Source organism: Prinia subflava, chromosome 1 (assembly GCF_021018805.1).
Source record: "Prinia subflava isolate CZ2003 ecotype Zambia chromosome 1, Cam_Psub_1.2, whole genome shotgun sequence".
NCBI classification, from domain to species: domain Eukaryota; kingdom Metazoa; phylum Chordata; class Aves; order Passeriformes; family Cisticolidae; genus Prinia; species Prinia subflava.
In genome coordinates this window covers 107,720,024-107,742,805 of record NC_086247.1, presented here as the reverse complement: position 1 = coordinate 107,742,805, position 22,782 = coordinate 107,720,024, and the positions used below count along the sequence as shown (strand labels likewise).

The following is a 22,782-nucleotide window of genomic DNA, read 5'->3' as shown; positions in this document are numbered from 1 at the left end:
GTGGACATATGAAACAAATGGCATATATTTCAGCCTTTGTTGGCATAATTTCTAGCTTTTCTTGCTACAATAGTAGCAAGAAAACAATAGTGTAGGATTCTGAGCTTATTCAGCTTCTGTCAAGAGTGGCTCAACTGTAAAGATCAGGCTTGGAATTAAATAACTTCACAGTTGAAAGGTTTTGTGTTACATAATACTTGAATGAGATTCTCACAGGTTTTATTCATGATCTCTTCCACAGAGACAAAATGAAACTGAGGGCATTTTGGTGTAATAAAGGAGTTTTTTACCTGTGGAATGGTGGTTATACTTGGTGCTAGCTGATTAAAATATGGTCATTACTTATCTTTTGTGGGGAGACTTCCTAGAATTTCAGAAAAATATTATTGGATATAATAAAATGAAATTGTACTGGCTATAAAATATGCTGCATACAGTGATGACACATTTTCTGGAAAGACTTTATGCTGCCGGGAACTGTGATATAGTGTTAACATATTTTAAAAGCAGCACTGTAAAGTACTGCCTTGCAGTTTAATAAAGTGTCTGGTAAATTCTCAGGGTTTGACTGTAGCAATTTTACATTTTGCCTACTAAGTTGTACCTTCACACTTCTTTTCCCCTCTCCTTGTCTGATTTTATTCTATAATATTTATAATAAAGTGTATTTGAATGTTGCTTGTAAATCAGAAGTGGATGAGTGTTGAAATTAAGAAAAGCAGCTTAGAGGTTGCAACCAGCAAAAGTCAAAAATAGGAAGTCCTTATACAGCTGCAAAACCCAGTTAACTGTGTGTTTAAAAAGCATTCAGCTCCTTGTTTGCTCAGCTAACTGTAGCATAGACAAGCAGGGAGCTGGAATAGGTAGTTAATTTCAGTAGCAGAATTTACATTAGCAGATTTTTAACAGTGGGCAGGAAAGAAGGATATCCAATGCAGCAACATATAATAATGTCAGAGTGTAGCTTAAAACTTAAAAATTAGTACTTGCTTACAGAAACAACCTGAAAAAATCCCCTGAAGGCCTAAAGCTCTGACTTTTCTAGAGTGCTAATTACTTGTGGTCCTCATGGACTTTGGGTTATTAGAAGAAGAGAGCCTGACAAAGTTGACATAAATATGGTTTAACCTTTTCCATTTGGATATATTCAGTAACCTCCTGGTAATGGAAAAATATATCATCTCTCTGATGTAGCATACAATCCCGATAAAATTCCAACTTCAGGCAACTAGACTATTAAATCACAAACATGTGGCAGGTTATTTCTCTTTGTCTGATGCCCCAGTCTTCTGATCAAGCACATATTTGTTCTTCAGTAGATAGTGTTCTCCTATGTTTAAATAACCTTATTACTGAAAAGACTAGCATGAGTGGAAAAGTGTAGAAATGTATTCATGAGATCCAGAAACAACAGCATGGGGACCTGCATATCCTAGTGTAAGTCTTAGCCCATGATATAAATTGAGACTTACGTCACATAGCTGGCTGTTGTTGCTTTGTAACTATAAAAGGCAGAATGAAAACTTTGAAAGCTTTTAAAAAGTCTTAAGGTTTACAGGCATGTGTTATACGAGTGAGTTTAATTCATTCATGGTAAGAATTGACTGCCATCTGCCAGTTAGTGCTGCAATAGAGAGAACACCTAGAATATCTGCCACCAAGCTGTCTGGAAATTCTAATTGCTATGAGTGCAAGAGCCAAGGGAGGTACTTAAACATGAAGGTAACAGTAGGCATGAAATCACAACCTTTCAATGTTTTTGTGTACATGATATTTTTGGACTGAGTTCTTGCTCAGGCAGCACAGACTGCAGCAAGACCATGGTGATTACAAAGAGCCCTCAAAGAATATTTCCTGTGTTTTATGTATCTTTTGATTTGAGTTTGGATTTAATTTAACTATGTGCAGTAAATAAAAGAGAAAAAAGGACAAAGTAGAATAAAAGTATTTTTTCTTGCTCTATCTTCCTTCATGTCCTAACGGAGTTCAAGACAGATTCTCATTATAAGTTGTGAGTTGGTTGTTTGATGACCCTAGTGGGTCACTTCCAACTCAGAATGCTCTGTGAATATATGATAATGTGTTCTATGAGCTATGCAAAGAAAGAACTGAGGGAAATGAGGGACTGAAACATGGAAGACTGTTCTGTGAGAAATTGTGCTGTAGGGTATCATCCTGTCACAGACTTGCAAATTATCTCATGCAAAGTATTATACTGAGACTTTCCAGGCAGCTGCTAAGCATGTGAGTGAGACTTTTGGCTTTAGTTGGAATAGTTACTCGGGAGAGCAGAAAATGACATCTAGTAGTCATCTGCAAGTCTGTGCAAGGACAGATGAATGGTTTTAGCCCAGTCATGGAGTCTCTTTGGAAGGGGAATTACTGGTTTTATGATGATTTCTTTTAATTGCTGAAATAGTTCTTGCTGGGTTGTTTTATTTAGTTTTAGTTTATTTAGTTTTTATCCAAGTATGTTGTGATTTCACAGTAGCGAATGGGATCACATTCATGATATTTGGAAGCTAATGGTATTGCAGTTGTAGTAGATTCTTTTAGATGGCTTTTGCTTTGAGTAGGTACAAAATACTTCCTTGAACAGTCTCTGTCCCAGTGAATGGAAAATAATTTTTCCATTTCTTACCACCTCAAGACATGGAGTCTGTGTGCACTGCATTAGGAGGAATAAGGTTAGTGTGATAAATCCCTGCTAATTTTGTTCTTGCTGTTTTGGTTAGAAAGTGGACATAGAGCAGCATATATTGCATATAGACTCTGCATTTAGACTGCACAAGCCTAGTGGAGAGTTTGAATGTTATTTGAAGTTGACTTGTTAGGTCTTTGCTTTTTCCATGAGCTCATAGCTATAATACCAATGCTGACCTCTTCTGCAATCACAACGAACGTAGTTGATTGTAGACTCTACGTAGGTACTGTGGAGTTCCTTTCTCTTTTGGTGTATTCTTCCTGCTGTCTTCTGTTTTCTTCTTTACAAATTATGTATTTTTAACTAGAGTTGCATCTGCTTGAGGGGTTTGATTTTATGGACAAGTTTTCATATGTTCTAGAAGTAACAGTTAACAGAGATTTGCAGAGCTCCACTGCTGAGGCTCTCACTTGTGCTAGAATATTTCTGATGGACTTAAGTGAAAATATGGTTTGTCATGAAGAGGTATAAAGAGGTTCCTGTATCTGCAGACTTTTTAGAGAAATATCTAAGAAATAGGGGAAACAACCTTAAAAGAACAATTAAACTGTGCTGGTGGTGAGCTTTAGGATGTAATAACAACATATGCGTTTGTCAGAATATAGCTCTTAAAGTAAGTATTTTGAATTCCTTGTATGATCTGTGCTGTGTGCTACTTACCATGAAAGAGAATTTCCTAAGGCCATCTTTTCCAACTAATATTCCTACTAAATATTCTACACAGGAAGGGTCTGGTAGTATTTTTATGAGTAAAGTGTTGTATGCTGATAAATCATGACTAACGTCACGAAATTGATGGAAAAGCAGATGAAAAGTTAGTATGAATAAAAGAATGTTTGGGTTGAAAAAAATGCGTGTTGGTTTTGTTTTGGTCTTTTTTTTGTGTGCGTGTGAAACAATTGTGCTGAATACTTTGTAATTTCGTTACTTGTTCAGGATTTTACAGCACCTGGAGTCAGATTTGTCAAGCGTGATGCTATTGCAGGTATTGGAATTTTCACAACTTGTAAGACTTGATTTTTCTGGCAGATTTTTTCATCTAAGATCCCGTATACCTATTCTGTTAATGATACCTAATGTTATTTAATGATAATGATATCTATCTAAAAAAAGAACAAAAAAATCTTAAATATTTAAGGGAAAGATTTGCCTGACTTTGCCATGATAATTCATAAAAATTATCTCTTCCTGAGAGAGCAGTGTGGCTCAGTATTTACATTTATTGTTTAAATACAAATATGTCTGAGAAGCTTAAAGCATAAGACAAAAGCATAAGACAAAAGATTTTGCATTTGGATTTGCTACTGTACTTCTTTTGTTTTAATTAAATTATTTGTATGTTGGGGTCATGCAAATGTTTAGATGACTTTAAGATTAAATTTCGAAGTTGTCATCTTCTATGATTATATTTAGTAAAGTAAATAAACTTCCATAGTTTAATATTCAAAGCATCTAAGACCAAACCTGTGTCAGCATTTATATTTATGATTGGAATAGATTTTTAATTGTCTTTAGTTTGAATCTGACTTATTATTTTTGATTAAATAGACAGGCAGCTATTCTTAGACGACTGTGAGGTAGAGCTATAAAGTCCAGTAAATCAAGATATTCTGAGTCAAATTTTCAAGACACCCTCCAAAGTTGCACCCAGACATTGTACAGCTGCATGTCTTTAGTGTATTTTACTTATTTTGTTACTTTTTCTCCAGCATTGAATGGCAATGTTCTTATACATGTTGTAGGTGCCATTTAAAAGTATCTTTCAACTTCAATCAAAGATTGCTGTTTTTAATAACCTAGACAATTTTTAGGAAATATCCCATGGTTCCAGCCCACAAAGATGTTTAGTTGCACTAACTTTTTAATCAACAAGATTGAATTGATTATTTTCCTTTAAAGGGCCTAAGGATCCTTTAAATTGAAATTTAAATTCATCTATGTCCTTAATTTTTCTTATGAATACACAACTGAGTGAAACTGTAAACTACATCTGCTAAGTAGCTCATCAAAAAGTGATGTAATATAAGATGAAATTTTATATAGTATAGTATAGTGATAGTATTTCATGTATTTGATTTTAGAAAGGAGTACTCTTAAAAACTTGCCTGTGTATACAAAGAGTTATATACTAGAGCTTTTGGATATAAATTGCTGTCAGCTCTCTGCTGAGTCTTTTTAATTTTGTGCTGTACTGTTCTCAATATCTTAATATTATTTATTGCCTACACATATAAGGAAAGGCATATCCTGGAATTTGTTTTGAAGGGTGCCTAAATTTGCTGTAAAAACTCTAAAGCAGGTCTGTGAAAGATTTCTGTTTTCTCTCAGACATATACTGTTTATATGTTGGAATAATAACTGCCCTACATTTTCATCATGCATGAGTAAAGTTCAGATGGCCTTACTACTGTTATTGTAATTATCATAATTTGCTGCACTAGTAATCATTTGGATACTGAAGTTTTTGCCAATTACAGCAAAAGTATTTGCAATGTACAAAGCAATTCACTTTTCCAGGTTAGACAGTATAACAGGACAGAAATCAATTGTAATACTAACTATATTGTACATGAGATTAAATAAAAGGGAAATGTTTAAGTTAATTTTGAAGAAATGTCCATACTGTCTGGAGAGGGATTTCAAGCCCATATTGAGCTTTCTGAACAATCAGCTGAATGAATCAGTGCTGTTAGTAACACAGCCTTTTCAGCTGTTCATGGCTGCAGTCTTGAACCTGAACTTCTGTCTGAAGTTTGGTTACTACACACATGGCAAGAGTAGAGAACAACAGACTTATTTTTTAAAAATCATTGAAGGCCCAATTCACAGGGCATATCTGAAGGGGTAATTGTGATGCTGACAGGTTTGAGTACAGTTTCAAGCATTTTGACAAGTGAGTTGAAACACAATGTTTGGTCACTGGCTAGCAAAATATCCTGAATTAGAAACAAATCTGTCAAAAATATGGAAACTTGTGATGGCCTCAGCTAAGTGAAAGTTTCTTCAGACCTAACCTCATTAGTTGCTCACTTAGGTATTTCCCACTGATGTATTGTGGTATTATGAGACTAGATCTTTGTTTCTTTCTGTATGGAAATTGCTATGCAGTAGGAAAGATACCAGGAGCCTGCAGCTGGGCCCACCTAATACTTTAAAATTGCCAAGCTAATTGTTTCCACAAGAAAAGGTGCAAAGAAAATCACTGGGTTACAAAAAGCCTATTTTTCTGGAGAGAGTTGAAGAGATTTATGGAGGTTTTCTTTTCCAGAGAGTCTGTTTTTCTAAAGAGCAGTACAGCTTAAGAGATTAATGTGAGAATTCCTTCATTAAGTCAATACCAAATGAAGTGCAGTTTCTCTTTTAGCAGGAGCTTGTATATACATCTCCTCTGAAATGTAATATAGCACATGAGAACACAGCAAGTCTTATGTATGTTCTATTATTTGCAGGTTGTACTATATTATAATGCATATTGCCAACTGTAGTGGCTGAAGAGATCAGTCTCTGTGTTTGCCCCATACCAACAGCTGGTATAGTGTTTTACAAAATGTTTTGATTCAGAGGTTAAAAAAAAGTCTCTGATTAATTCTGCTTTGTTTCATGACTGTCAGTGTAATAAAGAACTGAAGACTATCTTACACTCTGCTTCATGGTGCTGTGACATCACAGAAAAGAGGTGGGAGATGAACAGGTCATGGTACAGAGACCCTGACTCTTTTCCTTCAAATTTGGTGGCGTCAATAAAAGGAATTGTTTGTGTAAAGTACTTTGTTTTGTTTGTTTTTTAATGAAGAGAGAATTCAAAGGCACTCTTAAAATTATTAGCAAAAGATTGCTATTGCTGCAGTTTAGCAGCAAAGAGTGATACAAGGCATAACAACATATTCATGGCCATATCCAAAGCTTTCTGGAATCTATCAAAAAGCCTTTTCTTACTTTTAACAAGATCTGAACATGAGAAATCCTCATGGATAATGGAAGGTAAGGAACACATAAAAGATTGAGAGGAGAGGGCATGCTAAATATGAAACAATCGCAAAAATCAGAACTAAACACATTTTTAGGAATTACGATTTGGTTTTGTAGGTAAGAAAGGGGAACTGTAGCACAGTGGAAAAAATAAAAAAAAAAGAGAGAAGTTTAAAAGCTTTTTTTTGTGACTAAATGTTGGTTTTCCTATTTCCTTGGCAGTTTTCTTGCATAACTGTGAGCTTAAGAGAAATAGATGATTGTCTCTCACTAGGATTGATTCACGTACTTGTTTCTGCATATTAAGATGGGCAGGAAAGAAAGTAGTCAGACTTTTCTGTTATTTGCTGCTGCTTACTTTTCATCTGTGTTGGTGCAGATTAATACTCCATTATCCTTATGAGTGTTTATAGGACTTGTGTTGTTTTTGTCTCCTCACACCAGTTATTTCCTCCACTGCATGAAGTGTTGCCATTCAAAGTGCACACTACAAATATGCTCAGCATTCTGTATTTTTTCTCATGGATTTGAACTGCTGGCCTCTCTTTTCTTTAGCTGGGATGAAGTCTTTTTACTGAATACTCTGTAAGACTTGTTTCTCATGAGACATGTCTTCATCCACCTAATGCATTACCGACTCTCCAGTTCTGCAACACAAATTTTTGCACCTAGTTTTTTGTTTAACTGGGAAATCATAACTTCTGTTCAGAACATGTAGTTTTGAATTTCATATATTCTTTGGATTAGTGCATTATTCCTGGCTTCACTTCTTTTATTGGTTTCTATTGGTTTGTGAGATAGTACACAGATATCTATATTACTTTCTTGACTTTATACAATAATATCTATAAAATTTACATTCTGCTGTTGATTATTTATGTTTATTTGTGTTAGATATTAATCGTTCCTATATGTTAATGTCAGTCTTTGAGAACTATAAACATTTCATGCTGTCCTGGTTTCTAATGAGATGTTATTATTAAAAAAACCAAAACAAAACAAAAACAAAGAGAGAGAGAGGGAGAATAAAAGGACAGAGAAACTCATCAGTATATTATTTGAATGCCTGCTCAACATTCCAAGCCAAGAAGAATTTAGATGCTGCCAAGCATATTGAACCCTGCTCAGAGATGCTGCCAGGCATACTGAATCCTGCTCAGGTTTTCATAGCATGGACAACACAGTTGGCAGGCAGACACTTTTGTCTTCTGCCATTCATCTTTGTATACAAGAGGTAATTAAATCGGAGGCATTCAATACCACAAAACAGAGCCAAGCACTGCACTGTAAGATCTCCTCTACTGCTGGAAAGCAATATTGCAAATTTCAGGAAATCCCAAAAACTCACTGAGCACTCCAAGGAGGAGTTTTTCTGAAAACAAGGAGTTTTGGAATTGTATGACTCATGTTTTATAAAAGTCAGATTACACTTAGTAAGGATTACTTCTGTCCTAAAACCATTTCACTGCCATTTTTAGAATGCTAAAATTAATATTTTTGCGATAGTTTGATATAACAGATGAGTATTAGTTATTTGTTAATTCCAGGATGAGCCTTTCAAATGGTTTTCCAGGTCTTTTTTTCCAGGTTATACAAAATGCCAAGACTCACTTTATAGCTTGTGAACATTGGCCACCAAATGGAGATTAGCTCTAGATCTTTAGGAACTGTTTGCTGGAAAAAAATGACACTGTGGAGGTGTTAGAGGTTATTTTCCAAAATATCTTTTAGAAGTAATTTTAGTGTCTTGCGCCCCTTTCTCCCCTCACGGTTCCAGAAGGCAGCCATCCATATTATGAGCTAATGGCTTAAACGTTCTTTAGAAAAAAGAAAAAAGGACTGTTTATGAGATACAGGTTTGCATGAATGCACCTGAAACTGCTACGATCAGTTCTTTCTCCCTGAGGGCTGACTCTTCAACCCCCTGAAAAATAAGGGATTTGAATGGAAACAATGACTCTCATTTGAAGAACTGCTGACACGCCTCAAAAGAGAGAGCACATTCCCACATGCTCTTTGTTGGAGAGTGTTACTGGAACTGCAGATATGTTTTCCATGTAATTTTGTGGAAATTATCAGTGCCATTATAAGCCACTTTGGAGCTTTGCTACAGCTTTGAATTGTCACAGAATGGATATTATTGGTAATATGGATGACGTATATTGCTAGTGAACATTATCTTAGTTAAATAATATTGTGAATAGTATTGAAATATTTCTGGAGTTGGAATCATAATTTTTTCCTCTTAATTATTAGAATGAAGTAGTCAAAATACTACTGCACCATCAAGGTTTGCCCATTCAGAGCTTTTCTCTAGAGGCAATGTGATTGCCATGCTTGTACAGGTAGGTGATACTGTGATGCTGGTGTTGATATGTCTCAGAAGAGGCTTGTACCCCAAATCCCAATAGTCTGTTCTAGATAAAATTTTTTCTCACTTTGGTCTGCTGGAGCAGTACACATTTTGATCATGCTGGCTGTAGTTCTTAAAACTGGTTACTTAAAATGTGCACAAAAATTCTTATTTTACATTTGTATGCCATAGTGTTCAGAGCTCTTCCACAGTTTTTAAATTCTCCACTCATTTCTCCAGAGACAACATATGCCTAGTCCACATTCTACTTTTAAAAGCAATATCTTTTGGGGCTCCATCCCTGTGTGCTGTCACAACCATCATAGCTGATGGACTGTCATGGACTCCTTGGTTCTTTTATTGGTTCTCATTGCCTGTGGTTGTGAGATGCAGCACATGTGACTGTTATACCTAATTATCATATTTTTAACTTCACTGAAGAATTAAATGTAGTAGTTATTGACACTTTGACTGTAGTTAATGCAGGTGTTCTGATGCTTACTGATCAAGGGACATCAGTTGTAATGACAGAATTCAAAAGTCAGGCTTCCAGAGCAGATTCAAGTTCACCTCATTGATGAAGGTGATTGGATGACATTGCTGAGGAATTGTTTAGTACCCTGGGACCAAACAGTATTACACTTATGAAGATTTCCACAAAAAGGACAAACAACAGCAGAGCAGTAGCCCTTGTTATTAAAATAGACAGTTTCAACAATGCAGTGCTTATAACTTACCCTTAGGTAAGCAGTTACTTTGTCAGCCTCATCAAATATTTATCAGCCATCTCTGCTAAGCACATTCCAATTCTGAGTTATTTTGTATTGTTGAACTCCACAGAGAATCTTCTCAGCTATTTCACCTGTTAGAATAATTATGTCTCCCTCTGGTTGGGTGTCACTCTCACTGATATAGTCTTAACCATACCAAAATATTTCCAAAAGTGGGATATGAGGCTGAAGTAGGAATGAATGAAAAACAGGGTAAGAGCTGAATTTTGGAACATACAAGCAGATGCACTCCTGCTGCATGAAGCAGGTGTGTCTTGCCTGCCTGTGTTAGTGTATGTCTGTACCCATGTGTCAGGGTTACTAAGCAGTGCAAAAAGCTGAATAAGTTTAGGGCTTTGGAAACATAGGCTGGAAGCAAAAATACCTTGTATTTCCTAGGACAGATTTTGTTTTCAAAGCTTGGTTCTATTTTAAAGGGTAAAATAGAAAGATGTTCCAAAATATTAATCAGAACAGGATATCATATTTAGAGTGGTGTTAGAGCTAGGTCTGATTCCTTTCATGATACCCCCCAAAAGTATATTGTTTGCAATGTACAAAGCAATTAATATCACTTAATAAAGACACATTTCTTTTATTAATATCAAGTTATTTTACAGCCCACATTGCCTCATAGGACAAGGTAAATCACAAGAGAAACCCTGTAATTCCTTAGCTTGCTCAGTTTCTAGAGTAAAACATTTTGTGGCAGCTGTAGGCTGCATAGCTTTTCAGCTCACTGTGTAGTTACTATCTAGCAAATAAGATACTACTTAATAGCCGTCTTCATTTGGTTGTCTTTAACATTTCTTTAGGACCCTTGCCCTGTAGAAGGCCCTTGCCTTCATGTTCATCATTGGATTGAATCAGTGATTTATTTTTTCTAAATGTATTTTTTCTCATAGATGTCATAGGTGGCTTCAGATCTAATACCTTGAGTGTCATGGACAGAGTGATGGTCTGTGTAGACTGTGCAATACTCCAGCTATGTATTAGCACCCTGGAGAATCCTACTTTAGAAATTAAAAGCAAAGTTTGTGTTCTAGAAAATAGCCTTAGCAAAATGTTCTAACTTGGATTTTGATGGGATCTCAATCCCATTCAAGAAAACCTTAAATGGAAAAGTTAGGAGTAAGAAATAGTAAAATTATATGCAGTTAGACATTCAGAGATCTCTTGTGGCTCTATTTATCAGGAAAATTTTTGTTTTTTCTAGCTTTATTCTGTTGTGTATATTCCAGCAAATGTTATATTTTTTTCATTTTTATGAGTACTAACAATTTGCCACTTTGAGCTTGGCAACTGCTGTCATTGCTGGTGAGAAAGATGAAAAAGGAGCAAGGTAAGAACAGGGAATAGAAGAAAATAACACAGTAGAAATTAAATGTACCACATCACATAGGTATTAGTTCTCTCCCCTTTAGTCATAATTTGGTAAAGCTTTTCATTGTGAAAAGCATGATTAAAAACATGTGCACACTTTCCTCCGGGCTGCAGGGCTAGCAGCATTAAACAAGCAAACCCGCTCCTCAGATCTGTTGCAAAACATGCCTGAAAAGATAACTTCTGCAGAGCTAGGCTGCCAGCAGTACCTGGAGCAGCTAACTCAAAACTAGACTGCTTGTATCCGAGTGAGCTACAGCCTAGAGTGGGGAAGTTGTTGTGGCTTTACCCACTCATCCTCTCAGCCACCAAGTGCTTCTCTATTCATTGGTGCCAGCACTATTTATAATGACCGGGTGGTAAGGCAGCTTTAGGGAGCTGAACGAATTGAAATTTCAAAATGTGGTTCAAGCTGCCTTTTTTCTAACCTTGGTTTTTATCCATATAGTTAGAACATCAGAAGGAAAGGTTGCTGTCTTGTGGGCTCAGTGAGCTGTAACTGTGTCCACAGCTGCAAAACTGCTGTTTCTGCTGTGGGAGAGGTTGGTATGTGCATCGTGATGCTGGGAGGAGAGCATGAACATCCCTGTGGCAGCAGGCCATAGCTGTGTCAAATTAAGTATAAAATATGATTGCCTTCTAGCTTTTCACTCAATCAGCTGTCTGAGTAATTCACCTCAGAGTGGCAGGAGAATGAATGCTGGATCAAGGAATAAGGCAATGGAGAAGGCACAACTACCCCACCTGATGTTTGCCTATGCTGTCACAGTGGCTAAAGCACAATCAAACCCTTAAACAGGAGACTTGAGAAAAGAACCCAGAATGCTAATAGGATAATTGAAATTGTGTGCTGTGCCTTATTAAGTGTTATTGTAAAGTTATTCTGAGTTCTCTTACCTAATGAACCAGTGCTAGAAGTACTAGTTTATTTTTATGCCATGGAAGGTGGTTTGTGTATGATGGGGAGCCTCTTCATTCTTGTGTTCACAGTCCATTGTGCCAGAACTCATTTATGCTTTTTCCTGGCAATTTTCTCACAGATCTAAAATTGTGGACACAGGACCTAATCCAACAGTTTTTAAGCACTTGCACTGCCAAGCGTATGTAGTCTCACTGGATTCACAAGGGAGTATAGTAGGCAAAGTGAAAACGCCCTCTGGTCTTTCTGTATCAGCTGTATTTGGTCCTTCTTGCAGTAAAATTGGTTGTAAGCCTGAAAGAAATGTCATATTAGGACAGCTGCTTCTCCTATTCTCCTTAGCATTTGCTTGGTTTTGTCAAATGGAGAATAGGTCAAGACTTCATCCCGAACTCAGAGCTAAGCCAACACATAAAATACCCTTGAGCAGCAGTTTTAACATTTTGGAATATTTATAGCTAACAGCTAAATTTTAGGATAACAAACTGTTCAAGGTCTGCATTAGTTCATTTTCTCTAAAATACAATTTTTATTCTGGATGAATTCCAGATGTCTGAGCAAGGACTAGAGATCAATCTGGAATGGTCTAAAATGAAATGCCATTCTTTCTTTTCTTTTCCCTTTGTTAATAGGACTGTTCAGAGAGGCTATCTGATAAATACAGTATAATAACATGTAATAACAATGAATGGGACTAAACAGAATTGTGTTTCTTTTGCTTTCTGAAGTACTGTTCTGACAATTATGCACTAAGTCATGTGCCACATTCTGTATTTCAGGGTTTCTTTTCTGGATCCTCAATATTTGATACTTACAGTCATGTAATACACCATGGCCTTTATTGTGTTCTCTAACACAAAGACCAACTGGAAAACATAGACTGTTTAGCCAAAATTGATTCCTTTCCCCATTAGATGATAATCCTTAAGATTTGTATTTCAGGTATTTTTTTTTCTGTTGATCAGCTTTGTTTTGAATTGATGCCCCTTCCACTCCCACTTTTCTTTTTTCCCCCCCTCTAATCTTGGAGTCATTTTGCTTACGAGAGAATATTAAATTCTTTTCAATACTCAGCTTGTAATATTGAGTAGAGATGTCGAAGGTTCCAGCAATTGTTGGTAGTTATGAAGGTGAAGTTGATCAGGACTGCTGGATTGTCTGCCAGATATGATGCCTGTTCTGTAATTCTGTGATTTTATAGTCTGGAGTTCATTCAGAAGATTTAGGTAACCATTTCTCAGTGTGCTGCATGTTTTAAAGAACAGTCATAGGTGGCATGTAAAACTTACTATATTACATTTAGAGAAAGGTAGTTGAAATAAATGCAAGATTTCAATAGTTTGCTCAGTGATTAGAGTATATTTTTCCCTAAATGAATTTTGTCTTATCTGTATTTATTATCCATTTGTTTCCTTCAAATTCAGGGTCATTTCTTAAGCAGTTTAGGTCAATGGCTATCAGGGTTCCCTCAGAGCTGAGCATTGCTGCTCAGTTCTTATTGCTCAAAAGAATGATTCTCTGCCAGGTTACATTCCTGAACTCCAGAAGTGTGAATGAGTACTAATTGTTACAAGCAGGAATTGACACATAGGCACCTGCAAATAAGGCAAAAAAGGCATTGGCTCAAGCTGTTCCAGAAGCACCCCTCACAGGTTTGTGTGTGAAGCTGATTTATAGAACCACAGAAGAGAGGTGAGAGTAATATAATACAGTTGTAATAAATAATCAAAAAGTAGCTAACTGAAATAGTGAGTATCCTTGCAGCTCAGCCTAGTAAACCAGAAAGAATTTCCAAACTTATTTCTGTAAAACACTAGGAATGCATTTGTGGAAAAGGTGGTAACAATTGAAGCTTATATAGGAATTTAAAAAATTAATATAAGATAAATTAGGTATTCTAAGCAATTTTCTAACTCTCAGAATCATCCACCTAAATCACTATTTCAAACACAAATGATTTTTTTTTTTCAACAGTTATTTTGTCTTGGAATTGTCTGTGGTTTCAGTACTTCTCCAAGAAATCATCTTTCACTGTTTGCCTGCTGAGTGCCCTGTAGCTGTGGGAGAAGCGCCTATGAAGATTTCTTTTTGTGGGTTTTTTTTTTATTTTAGTTGCAAAAAGTAACCTGAATGCTAATGTCTCTAATTTTCAGAGTAGCATCTCTTATGTCCCTAAAGAAGGTGGAGGGGCTCTTTCTTAATTCCTAGTGAAATATTCTGCTAACCCTTTGAAAGCAGGTTTTCAGGCTTGTCTGCTCACCATTATCTGCTTGCACAGAAAAGTAGAAGTTGGATTAGAGTTCCTGAGATAGGTTTTTAAAAGCCATTTTAGGTCTTTAGAATGTGATTTTGCTAGATACATATTATTGTCCATATTGCATATCCATGGTGATGTGCTTTGTTCTCTATTTTTATAGCAAATGGGATGAGTTTAAAAATCTGCAATATATATTAGGCAATGCTTGTTGCCTGATTTTGTCATAAGTAACAGTTTCAGAGGAGACTATTCTTGGCAGGCAGTGCTTGAAGTAGAATTAACAGGCTCATCATGATAGAGATCCCAAGAGACCTTCTCTCTTTGCACAGATATAAAATAACTGACAAAACTTTCCATAAGAATCTCTGTATAGACATTCCTTTGCTTTGTGAACCTCTTCTCTCCCAGAAAAATCTCTCTCTCTCCTATCTGTTCATATCCATTTGACCTGTCATATGACACCTCTTTCCACCTGCCATTCCAATAGAAGCTGGAATCATTATTTTTGAGTTTTTCTGGCAAGAGGAAATTTGCCTCATGTTGAGATGAATTTGAGAAATTTGTGAAAGATTTACTTTGATTTCCAGCCTAGATTTACAGTCAATAAAAAAGGGAATGTCTTGGTAATAGATTCACCTCTGCTGAAGTGGCAGATTGATTCTGATACTGGGGCAGTGCTAAAATACCTGACAAACTGATTTGTCAGGTATTTTGGTGATATAAACATTGGCACTGGACAAGTAATTCTGTCATAGACTCAAATATTTTCTCTTGCCAACTAAGGTTGGGCATATTAATTTTTTCCAAGGGTAGTGTGCATTCATGTGAGATCAGAAACAGTCTATCGTGTTGTGACCAAAGGACCCTTAATACAGGTCAATGTGGTGATTAGTGATGCTTTAAAATTATTTGATCATAAATTTATACAGAGATAAAATATACTGAACATTTATGAATTCCAGTTTTTTAAAGACTGGACAAACTCTGAATCCATTTTCAATTTGCTTAAATCTTGTCCTATATAACAGACACCTGACAGCAACTCTTGATTTATCAAGAGGGATATTTATCCCTTAGTGAGGGATAACAACCTTATATGGAAATATTTTTCAAAACTTAAGGAGCAATTCAGTTAAAATTTTAATTTTAATAACAAAATGGATAAAAATATTTTCAAGTGTCTGCTCCCCCACACTCCTATTCAGGAAAGTGTATTAAAACAGAGCTACATTACAAATTTGGTATTCTGCTCTTTATTTCTTCCATGCTGTCTCAAATCATTGCCATGGTTTTAGATGATGTGTTAACGACTAGGTATTTAATAGAAAAGGCAAAAAAAGGTAGCCAAGTTACCTGCAGGAGGTTTGACAGGAGTGGAAATACAGGACACCAACAGTGGCAATGCAATATCAAACACAAGTATTACAGTTTTGTTTGAGTATAACTGATTAGATTGATCCAACACAAAACGCGTGCCAGGAAAATATAAAATAGGAAAGTATAAACTTTTCCACCTTTGGAGGATATGCAGAGATCTGTAGTATGCTTCAATGGTGCACTTGAAACCTGAACGTATGTTTAGCCAAGTGCATTATGAAGCATGTGGTAAAATAAAGAAAACAATGCTAAACACGTGTGTAAGACACTCCTTATGCTTATGTGACTTGAAATACATGCCCCTCTGCTTACATCCCTTAAATTCTACTGAGCTCACAACCGTGGAATGAGGCAAAGCTGCCAATATCTTGTATTTCATTCATTAAAAGTTTAAACAAAAATGTCTTACTAAATTATGAACACTTTAAATCTCTTCTGGAATGAACTTCTGAGTTATTTTAGGTATAATTTATTATTTAAAGGTTTGTGCCTGTGTAGTTTTCAATTCAGTATCAGGATTCATATAAGATTTATGTAGAGCTATTCATATTTAATTGGAATGTTTATCCAAACATTCAGGTTATTTACTTAATCTATTAGATTTGGAAAAAACCAGACTTTTGCCTTCTCCAAAGGTCAACCCTACTAGATACCTAGCATTTTAAAAAGATAAAAAGGGAAGACAATTTTCTACTGTCTCCAGTGAATCCATAGGTCACAATTTTGTTCCACTGACTTCACTATTCAGTATAGCAAAAGTAGATGGCATAATATTTTCGTAAATTATTTTGAATATTATAAGATTGTTCATACCACTGATAGGTTGTCTTTTAAATTAAATGCACTTTGCATCAAGCACAAAGAGCTGTATTTTGACTACTCACTTTGGGCCCCTAAGTAAGTGGTTCAGTATCTGGAAACACAAGCTGAGCTTTGGTTCAAACCTCGTCATTCATTCCACTTACATTACCAGCTTCTGAGCAGTTAGTGAAGGAAACAGTTTCCTCTAAAGAACTAGTGAAGACACCCATATCTACCCCTGTCTTTCCATGGATTGTTTTGGAGCTTACCCTGGTGCCTGAGTACTGTGCAGGGGGCCACATGGCATTGGGGGAAGCTCTGCTAGGTTCAGGCCTTCATGTCTGGCAGTGCCTTTGCTTTGGAACTTCTCAGGCCATGCTTGCACATTTTGCTGGTGTCACCCCAAGCAGTTCTGTCAGCCTCTTTGTGCAGCTGCAAAAGTGTTTGAGTCAGTCCTGGAAAGTTAAATGAGGAGGGTTGGAAGAGTGCTGTTGCCGATTTCAGAATGAGTATTGTTTATGCTCTTTGACTACATTTGTAGAAATGTAGCATCAGCAGTTTATATCTGTCTGCCTGGGGCTGTGGAGACCAAGAGCTCTTAAGTCCAGATTCCAAAGAGCAGGAATGAGTAACAGGTTCAGTGCAGTTTGTACAGTTTACCCTGCACTACTTAAAAGCAAGTGCATGTGACAATAGGCATAATTTGTGGTCTAAAAGTGATTGTAATGGCTGTGCTGAGCAGTGCAGGGCAAAAACCGCTCAACATTTGTGGAAGGAAACAGTTTGTGTGGAGAGCTTGATGTTCACACTATCTATATTTCACGGTGTTTGACTTCCTACTCTCTCTAATCTGGTCCAATGGACTCCATTAGTGGTTGGAGTACATTTTCTAGCATTGCTCCATCTAAAAGGACTCTCGTCTGTATTCTTTTAGTTCTGTGATATATGAACCACAGTACAGAAACTGGGGATGACTTCAAAAGCTCACTTCTGTTCCAAATTTAAGTTACAATATAGATGCATCCATTACATGTCACTGATAGTGGCAACAGAATTAACTGAACATGCTATTCAATTTTTTACTCATATTTGAGTAAAGTGTTTCTGTAATTGGTTTTTAATTATTTAATACTCAAATTCTGCATATGATATTTAAGTTTTAAACAAGGTATTTTCTTATGGTAATTACAATTGTTTTAATCTAGAATATTTTGTCCTCCTGTTTCTTTTTTTACCTGAGTACTTCCTGTTATGGATCATTCAAATATTGATTGTATTTAAGCATATTCCCACATTCAAGTAAAAATGGAAAAGTATATTTTAATCTGTAATCTCCCTGTTCCTACCTACATACCTGCAGTTTTCCCCCCAACTTGGAATAGGAAATCTTGCTACATTGTGACATATGACTTAAAAGAATTTTTCTCAGTGCATCTATCACTTCTTTATACTGTTATTAGTTGATTTTGTGTGGAAATTTAGAGCAATATGAGTTTTAAAAAAATTGAACATCCTTGTCTGGTAAGGGCTATCTTACTGTGTGAAGAACTTTAGCAGTGGAATGAAACATAAGCTGAATATTTATATATACCTGCAGAGATACCTGCAGTATGATCCATGATCAGCTTTTGCAGAACTACAAGTCTGCTTTTTTGCTAAAAATTTACTTCTGACTGTCTTCAATGCTGGTTTAGTTTGCCTTTTACTACTGTCTAGGACTTCTGCCTTCTAAGGCTGTGAAACAGACTTTGCAAAATTGATCAACTTCTCATACTGTTTTGTGGATACCCTGTTAAGTTGGTACTCATGTAGCAGCCACGATTACATTTGCCATTCTGTGGGTTCATCTTTCATATAAGCAGAATAAAAGTTAACTAGGTTGTGTGCTGTGCAGTCTTTTTAATCTACAACCCTGTTTATAAATCCATAAATAACAATAAGCAGGAGATGATGAAATTTTAGAATTCTTCTAGTCTGAGAGTTTAACTCTAGTCAAATATTATGGGAAGTTTTGAAAGTCTCAATATAATTTTGAAACTAGCTCTTTATTGTTCAGGTGCAAAATTTTGCAGTCAGCTTACCCTTATCCATCAATGAAGTAACCTTTAGTAACATCCTCAGTGCACTTTGGAATCCGTGTGCTGTTTAAGGAAAAATAGCTTACTCGATAGTTGCCAAATATATAGAGAGTTAGATTGTCATGTGGTTGGGATTTTTCAAGGGTTCTTTTAAAAGGAACTAGCTTGAACTTTGATATGACTTAATCACCTTTATCCTTTATATGAAAGCTTCCCCTGTTCATAAGGTCAGTCTAAAAGTGTTCGCCATAACCACTTTTTTATCCTTGCTGCCTCTTTAGACTATTAACTGTACTCAGTCTGATTTAGACGTATTTCTATGGAGAAAGGAAAAATACAGCTGTGCCTTATTAGATTTATGTGTCCAAAACCCCCTGATTCAAACACATTTCCTTTAGAAATTGTCTTGGGGAAAAGTGCTTCTTTGAGGGCACGCTCCCTTAGGCATTGCTGATCTTGAAAGCAAAACCTTTTTTCAGAAGAATGATGTACAAGGGATGAATATCTTTTAACTCCCATTTTTCTTAACGGAATTGAAATTTTGTTTAATTTTATATTCTCTCATCTTGTTCTGTAGGATAAAAAAGGAAGTATACTTTAAAAAATAGAACAAAAACTTTGAAGATCCATTATAATAGCTTTTAGGATCAACGATGTATTTGTACTCAGTTCTAGTTTCACCATTTGTATGCATGTTTTTAATATTACAATGGAATATTCGAATGTTATAGCAAAAATTCTGTGCTTGTTTTGGGCCCTTTTCATAAAGCTATGACAATAAGTGTATAAAGCAGTGGTGCTATTCATAGGTGGTTTGCACCTTACATCTGTGCTGCTGTACACCAAAGTGATTTTTAATAACTTGATCCACAGAACAGAGAAAACTCAATTAGAATTTTGGTTTAAATCCAGTTTGTAAATTAATTTGGCTCACTTGGATCAGATCTATCTAATTATAAATCTATATGGGAGATTAAATGCGTAACTGTTACTGATGAACCTCCTACAAAGTCCCTTTAATTTTTAACTGTTTTGTTTGTTTCATTCTAACAGAAAATTTCATTCTAGCAGAAAAGCCCTTGGGTGCTGAAGTATAAGGATCAGTTGCTTTGCAAATTTCAGAGAAATTATTTTTTTTCAGAGAAAGAATCTTTTTTTTTTTTTCCTTATCCTAAGGGGGTGTTTTTGAAAGGTGACCTATAATTTTGTAAGCACAAATTTATTTTTGCTGTTTAATTGCAAAGCCATATTTTGGGATTTAGTCACCTACTCACTTGATTGCACCTGCCAACTAGGTAGTTAGATGACTAACCCCCTTAATTTGATTCTCCAGTTAATTACAAAAAGAACTCTAATAGAGTGAAATAGTGAGGACTGAAATAAAAATAAAAACTGGTGCTAGATTTTCTTCCTTTGGTATTTTTTTAAAACATGGTGTGATGTTGTTTACCAAGATTTTATTGCTGTCTCCTCTGGCTGCAGCCTTGACGAAATTTAATTTTATTAGTAGATTTCACTGACGTTATGTTTTCTGACATTTCTTATTTTAACTGATAATGTTGTATGAAAAGGTCTCTCTGTGTGGTATATTTAACTGTGGTGGAATTATACTTTCCATTTGTATTCACATATTTGTGTTTTCTGTCATACAGGTGGTATGTTAAGCGGAATAAATGGTTGCAGTGATATTTTCAAAGTTACGGTCACTGTTTTACTGTGTGCTTAATACATGTTGGAAACATGTCTTTTTTTTTAAGAAAGAGACCAGCTTGTCTTCAGTGCTCCTGATTCATAACCCATTATGTCCCGCACTAAAGATAGCTTCGCTCATTTATGCTGATCTCATTCCAGGAATGTGTTGTGTAACAGCTGGCAGTACGCAACCAGAGGCATCATCCCAAGCACCTGCAAATTATTTCAGCAGAGGCTGTAGTCTCTTAGTACTTTGCATGCAGCATTTGGCACTTCCCAAAATATGGCACCTACTGGCTGTCCTCACACCCTCGTGCTTTTATAACCTCTATTGGCATGGTGCTGAGCCAAAATTTTAAATGCTTTGTGTTTTTGTTGTTTGTGTGTTTGTTGCTGTTACTTAAGTAGGCAGGAAGGGAGATTTCTCCTGAGGTATGGAAGCAGCAACAAACCCTGTACCTTCAACTTTCTGCCAGAATTACTTTTCCTCTGTTGTCTTTCTCAGTTTTCTTCCTCTGAAACAGTATACCAGGTTATTGTTCACTGGGCTGTGTGATGGACAATTGCAGGCTCTTTTTACATAGGCGATACCATGAATAGTGAAGGTGGGGGCTGCAATTACAAATAAATGTTCAATGAAATACCATACAAAATTTCTTCCTGAGGAAAGTTGTTGGTTTCTCTTTTTTTTTTTCAAGTCCTGTTACTGTACAGTGTATACTCTTTGACAAAGCCATCATGAAAGGATACAATTGACAATATTTATTTTTCAAGAACAACTTAGATCTTTATTTTTAAAGAAGGTCTACAGTAGTTTATCTGTCTTTTGTATTACATAGTGGTGTAAGATCTTTTCATGGTGGTGTATTGCACTGAAATTGATTTCACAGTGTCTGTTTTCTAAAGGCAAGATTGGAAACAGCTTTTTGGTGTTTAAAATAGGACTTAGAAGAAGTGGACAAAATTTCTAAGAGAACAGTAGTGAGCTTATGCTCTACTTTGGCCTTAGGAATGTCCTAAATGCACTAAGGAAGTCTGTTGGACTGGAAGTTCCCTTATTTCACTATCTCTCACCAACTAAGGCAGGGATATGCCTGAAGATTTCTGGAGTCGTGTTCTTTGAGCATTATTAAAATACGCCCACAATGTCTCCTTCAGAGCACAACTCAGCATAACAGCTACACATACTCGAAATCAAGAGAGGTTTGTGACCAGGAGACAATGGCTGTCTTCAGTGGAGACTTCTGTCCTTGATCCATTCTCAACTGGAGAGTCTTGGTAGGCAGTCAAGCTTTTGATAAAGAAGAGAGATAAAGTTCCAACACCTGTTTTTACATGTAATTACAATATTTCCTACTTGCTGTACTTACTGGCTCTAAGCACAGCTTTTTGGGGTTTTGGATACTTTATTTTGCAGATATTTTTCTGTGTCCATAGACTGTGTTAGGCAAATGACCAGGACTGCAGTCTGGAATCAAATGTCCACTTCTCAGGCATTTCAATGCTTAGCCTAGAGATTCCTGAGAAGGTACTTCTGGATCTCTCCCATAATTCCAATTCAACTTTTGAGACATTTGCCATCCAGTGTGCAGAATCAAATGTAGAATAATTTTAACTGCTATGTTGCCTCTTGTTATTTCAGCCTGATTTTCATACTCAGATTTACAAGTACACCTAGGGATCTAATTTCCCCTGGATTTGAGATTGTCTTGCATACACGTATGAATGCATATGTCTATGGAAATTTTGGAAAGGATCTGAACACCAAGCAGATGGATAATTAGTTCTAAGGAGGGGAAGAATAGAGACAAACAACTCTGAGGTCTCTGTTGAAGGTGTCAGTAATACAAGAGAGGTAGTTGAATACAACTGGGGGCACAGAAAAGAGCAGTGAGGGCAATAGGATTCATCTGGGGGGAGAATGTGAAAGAATGAAGCCCATATGGATTTCCTTCAGCTGCTTTTTCCATTGCTGAGTTCTGCCTTGTTTTGGTTTATAATGATTTTCCAAGTACAACATACTTAAAAATAAATCACTGTTTTCATCAGAGTTTATGCACTTGCAGTCCTGATTTTGTTTTTGAAGTGCAGCTGTTGAGAATCACTCAAGATAGCTTACATTTCTTTTTGTTTTCCCTGATAAGTTATAGTTAGGGTTTTTTGCCTGCTATTTCTCACACAATGTCAGAATTTGACTTGTAAAAACTATTAAAATGGAGTTGACAGGCAGAACTAACAATTCTTGTGGGTTTTAATGCATTTTTTTAAAAATTTTGATCTTCAGACTCAGTTTTTAGGCTGACTCATCTGCTTCTTGTAAAGTAGGCCTGTGGACTTAGGCTCAAGACACTAAAAGATTCTATGGTCATATATAATATTCTGTGGGAAAAAAACCCATTAATCATACTGGAGGATTAAAACAAGTCCATTAGAGAGATAGATAACTATTTTTAAGAACTGTCTGTGAAGCAGAATGAAT

The 22,782-nt window shown here is 36.1% G+C and overlaps 1 protein-coding gene across 7 annotated transcripts in view; it reads left to right on the top strand.

The window, feature by feature from the left end:
- Positions 1-22,782, top strand: part of BBS9 (Bardet-Biedl syndrome 9) — a 282,244-nt gene that overhangs the window by 168,400 nt on the left and 91,062 nt on the right. The window contains exon 23 of one of the 7 annotated variants that reach the window (XM_063406732.1): positions 3,641-3,689. The exons of the other annotated variants lie outside the window; for them this stretch is intronic. Within the exon in view, the coding sequence (XP_063262802.1) occupies positions 3,641-3,678 (38 nt within the window). The 3' untranslated portion in view covers positions 3,679-3,689. The remainder of the gene's footprint in view (positions 1-3,640; positions 3,690-22,782) is intronic. 7 annotated transcript variants of the gene reach the window in all.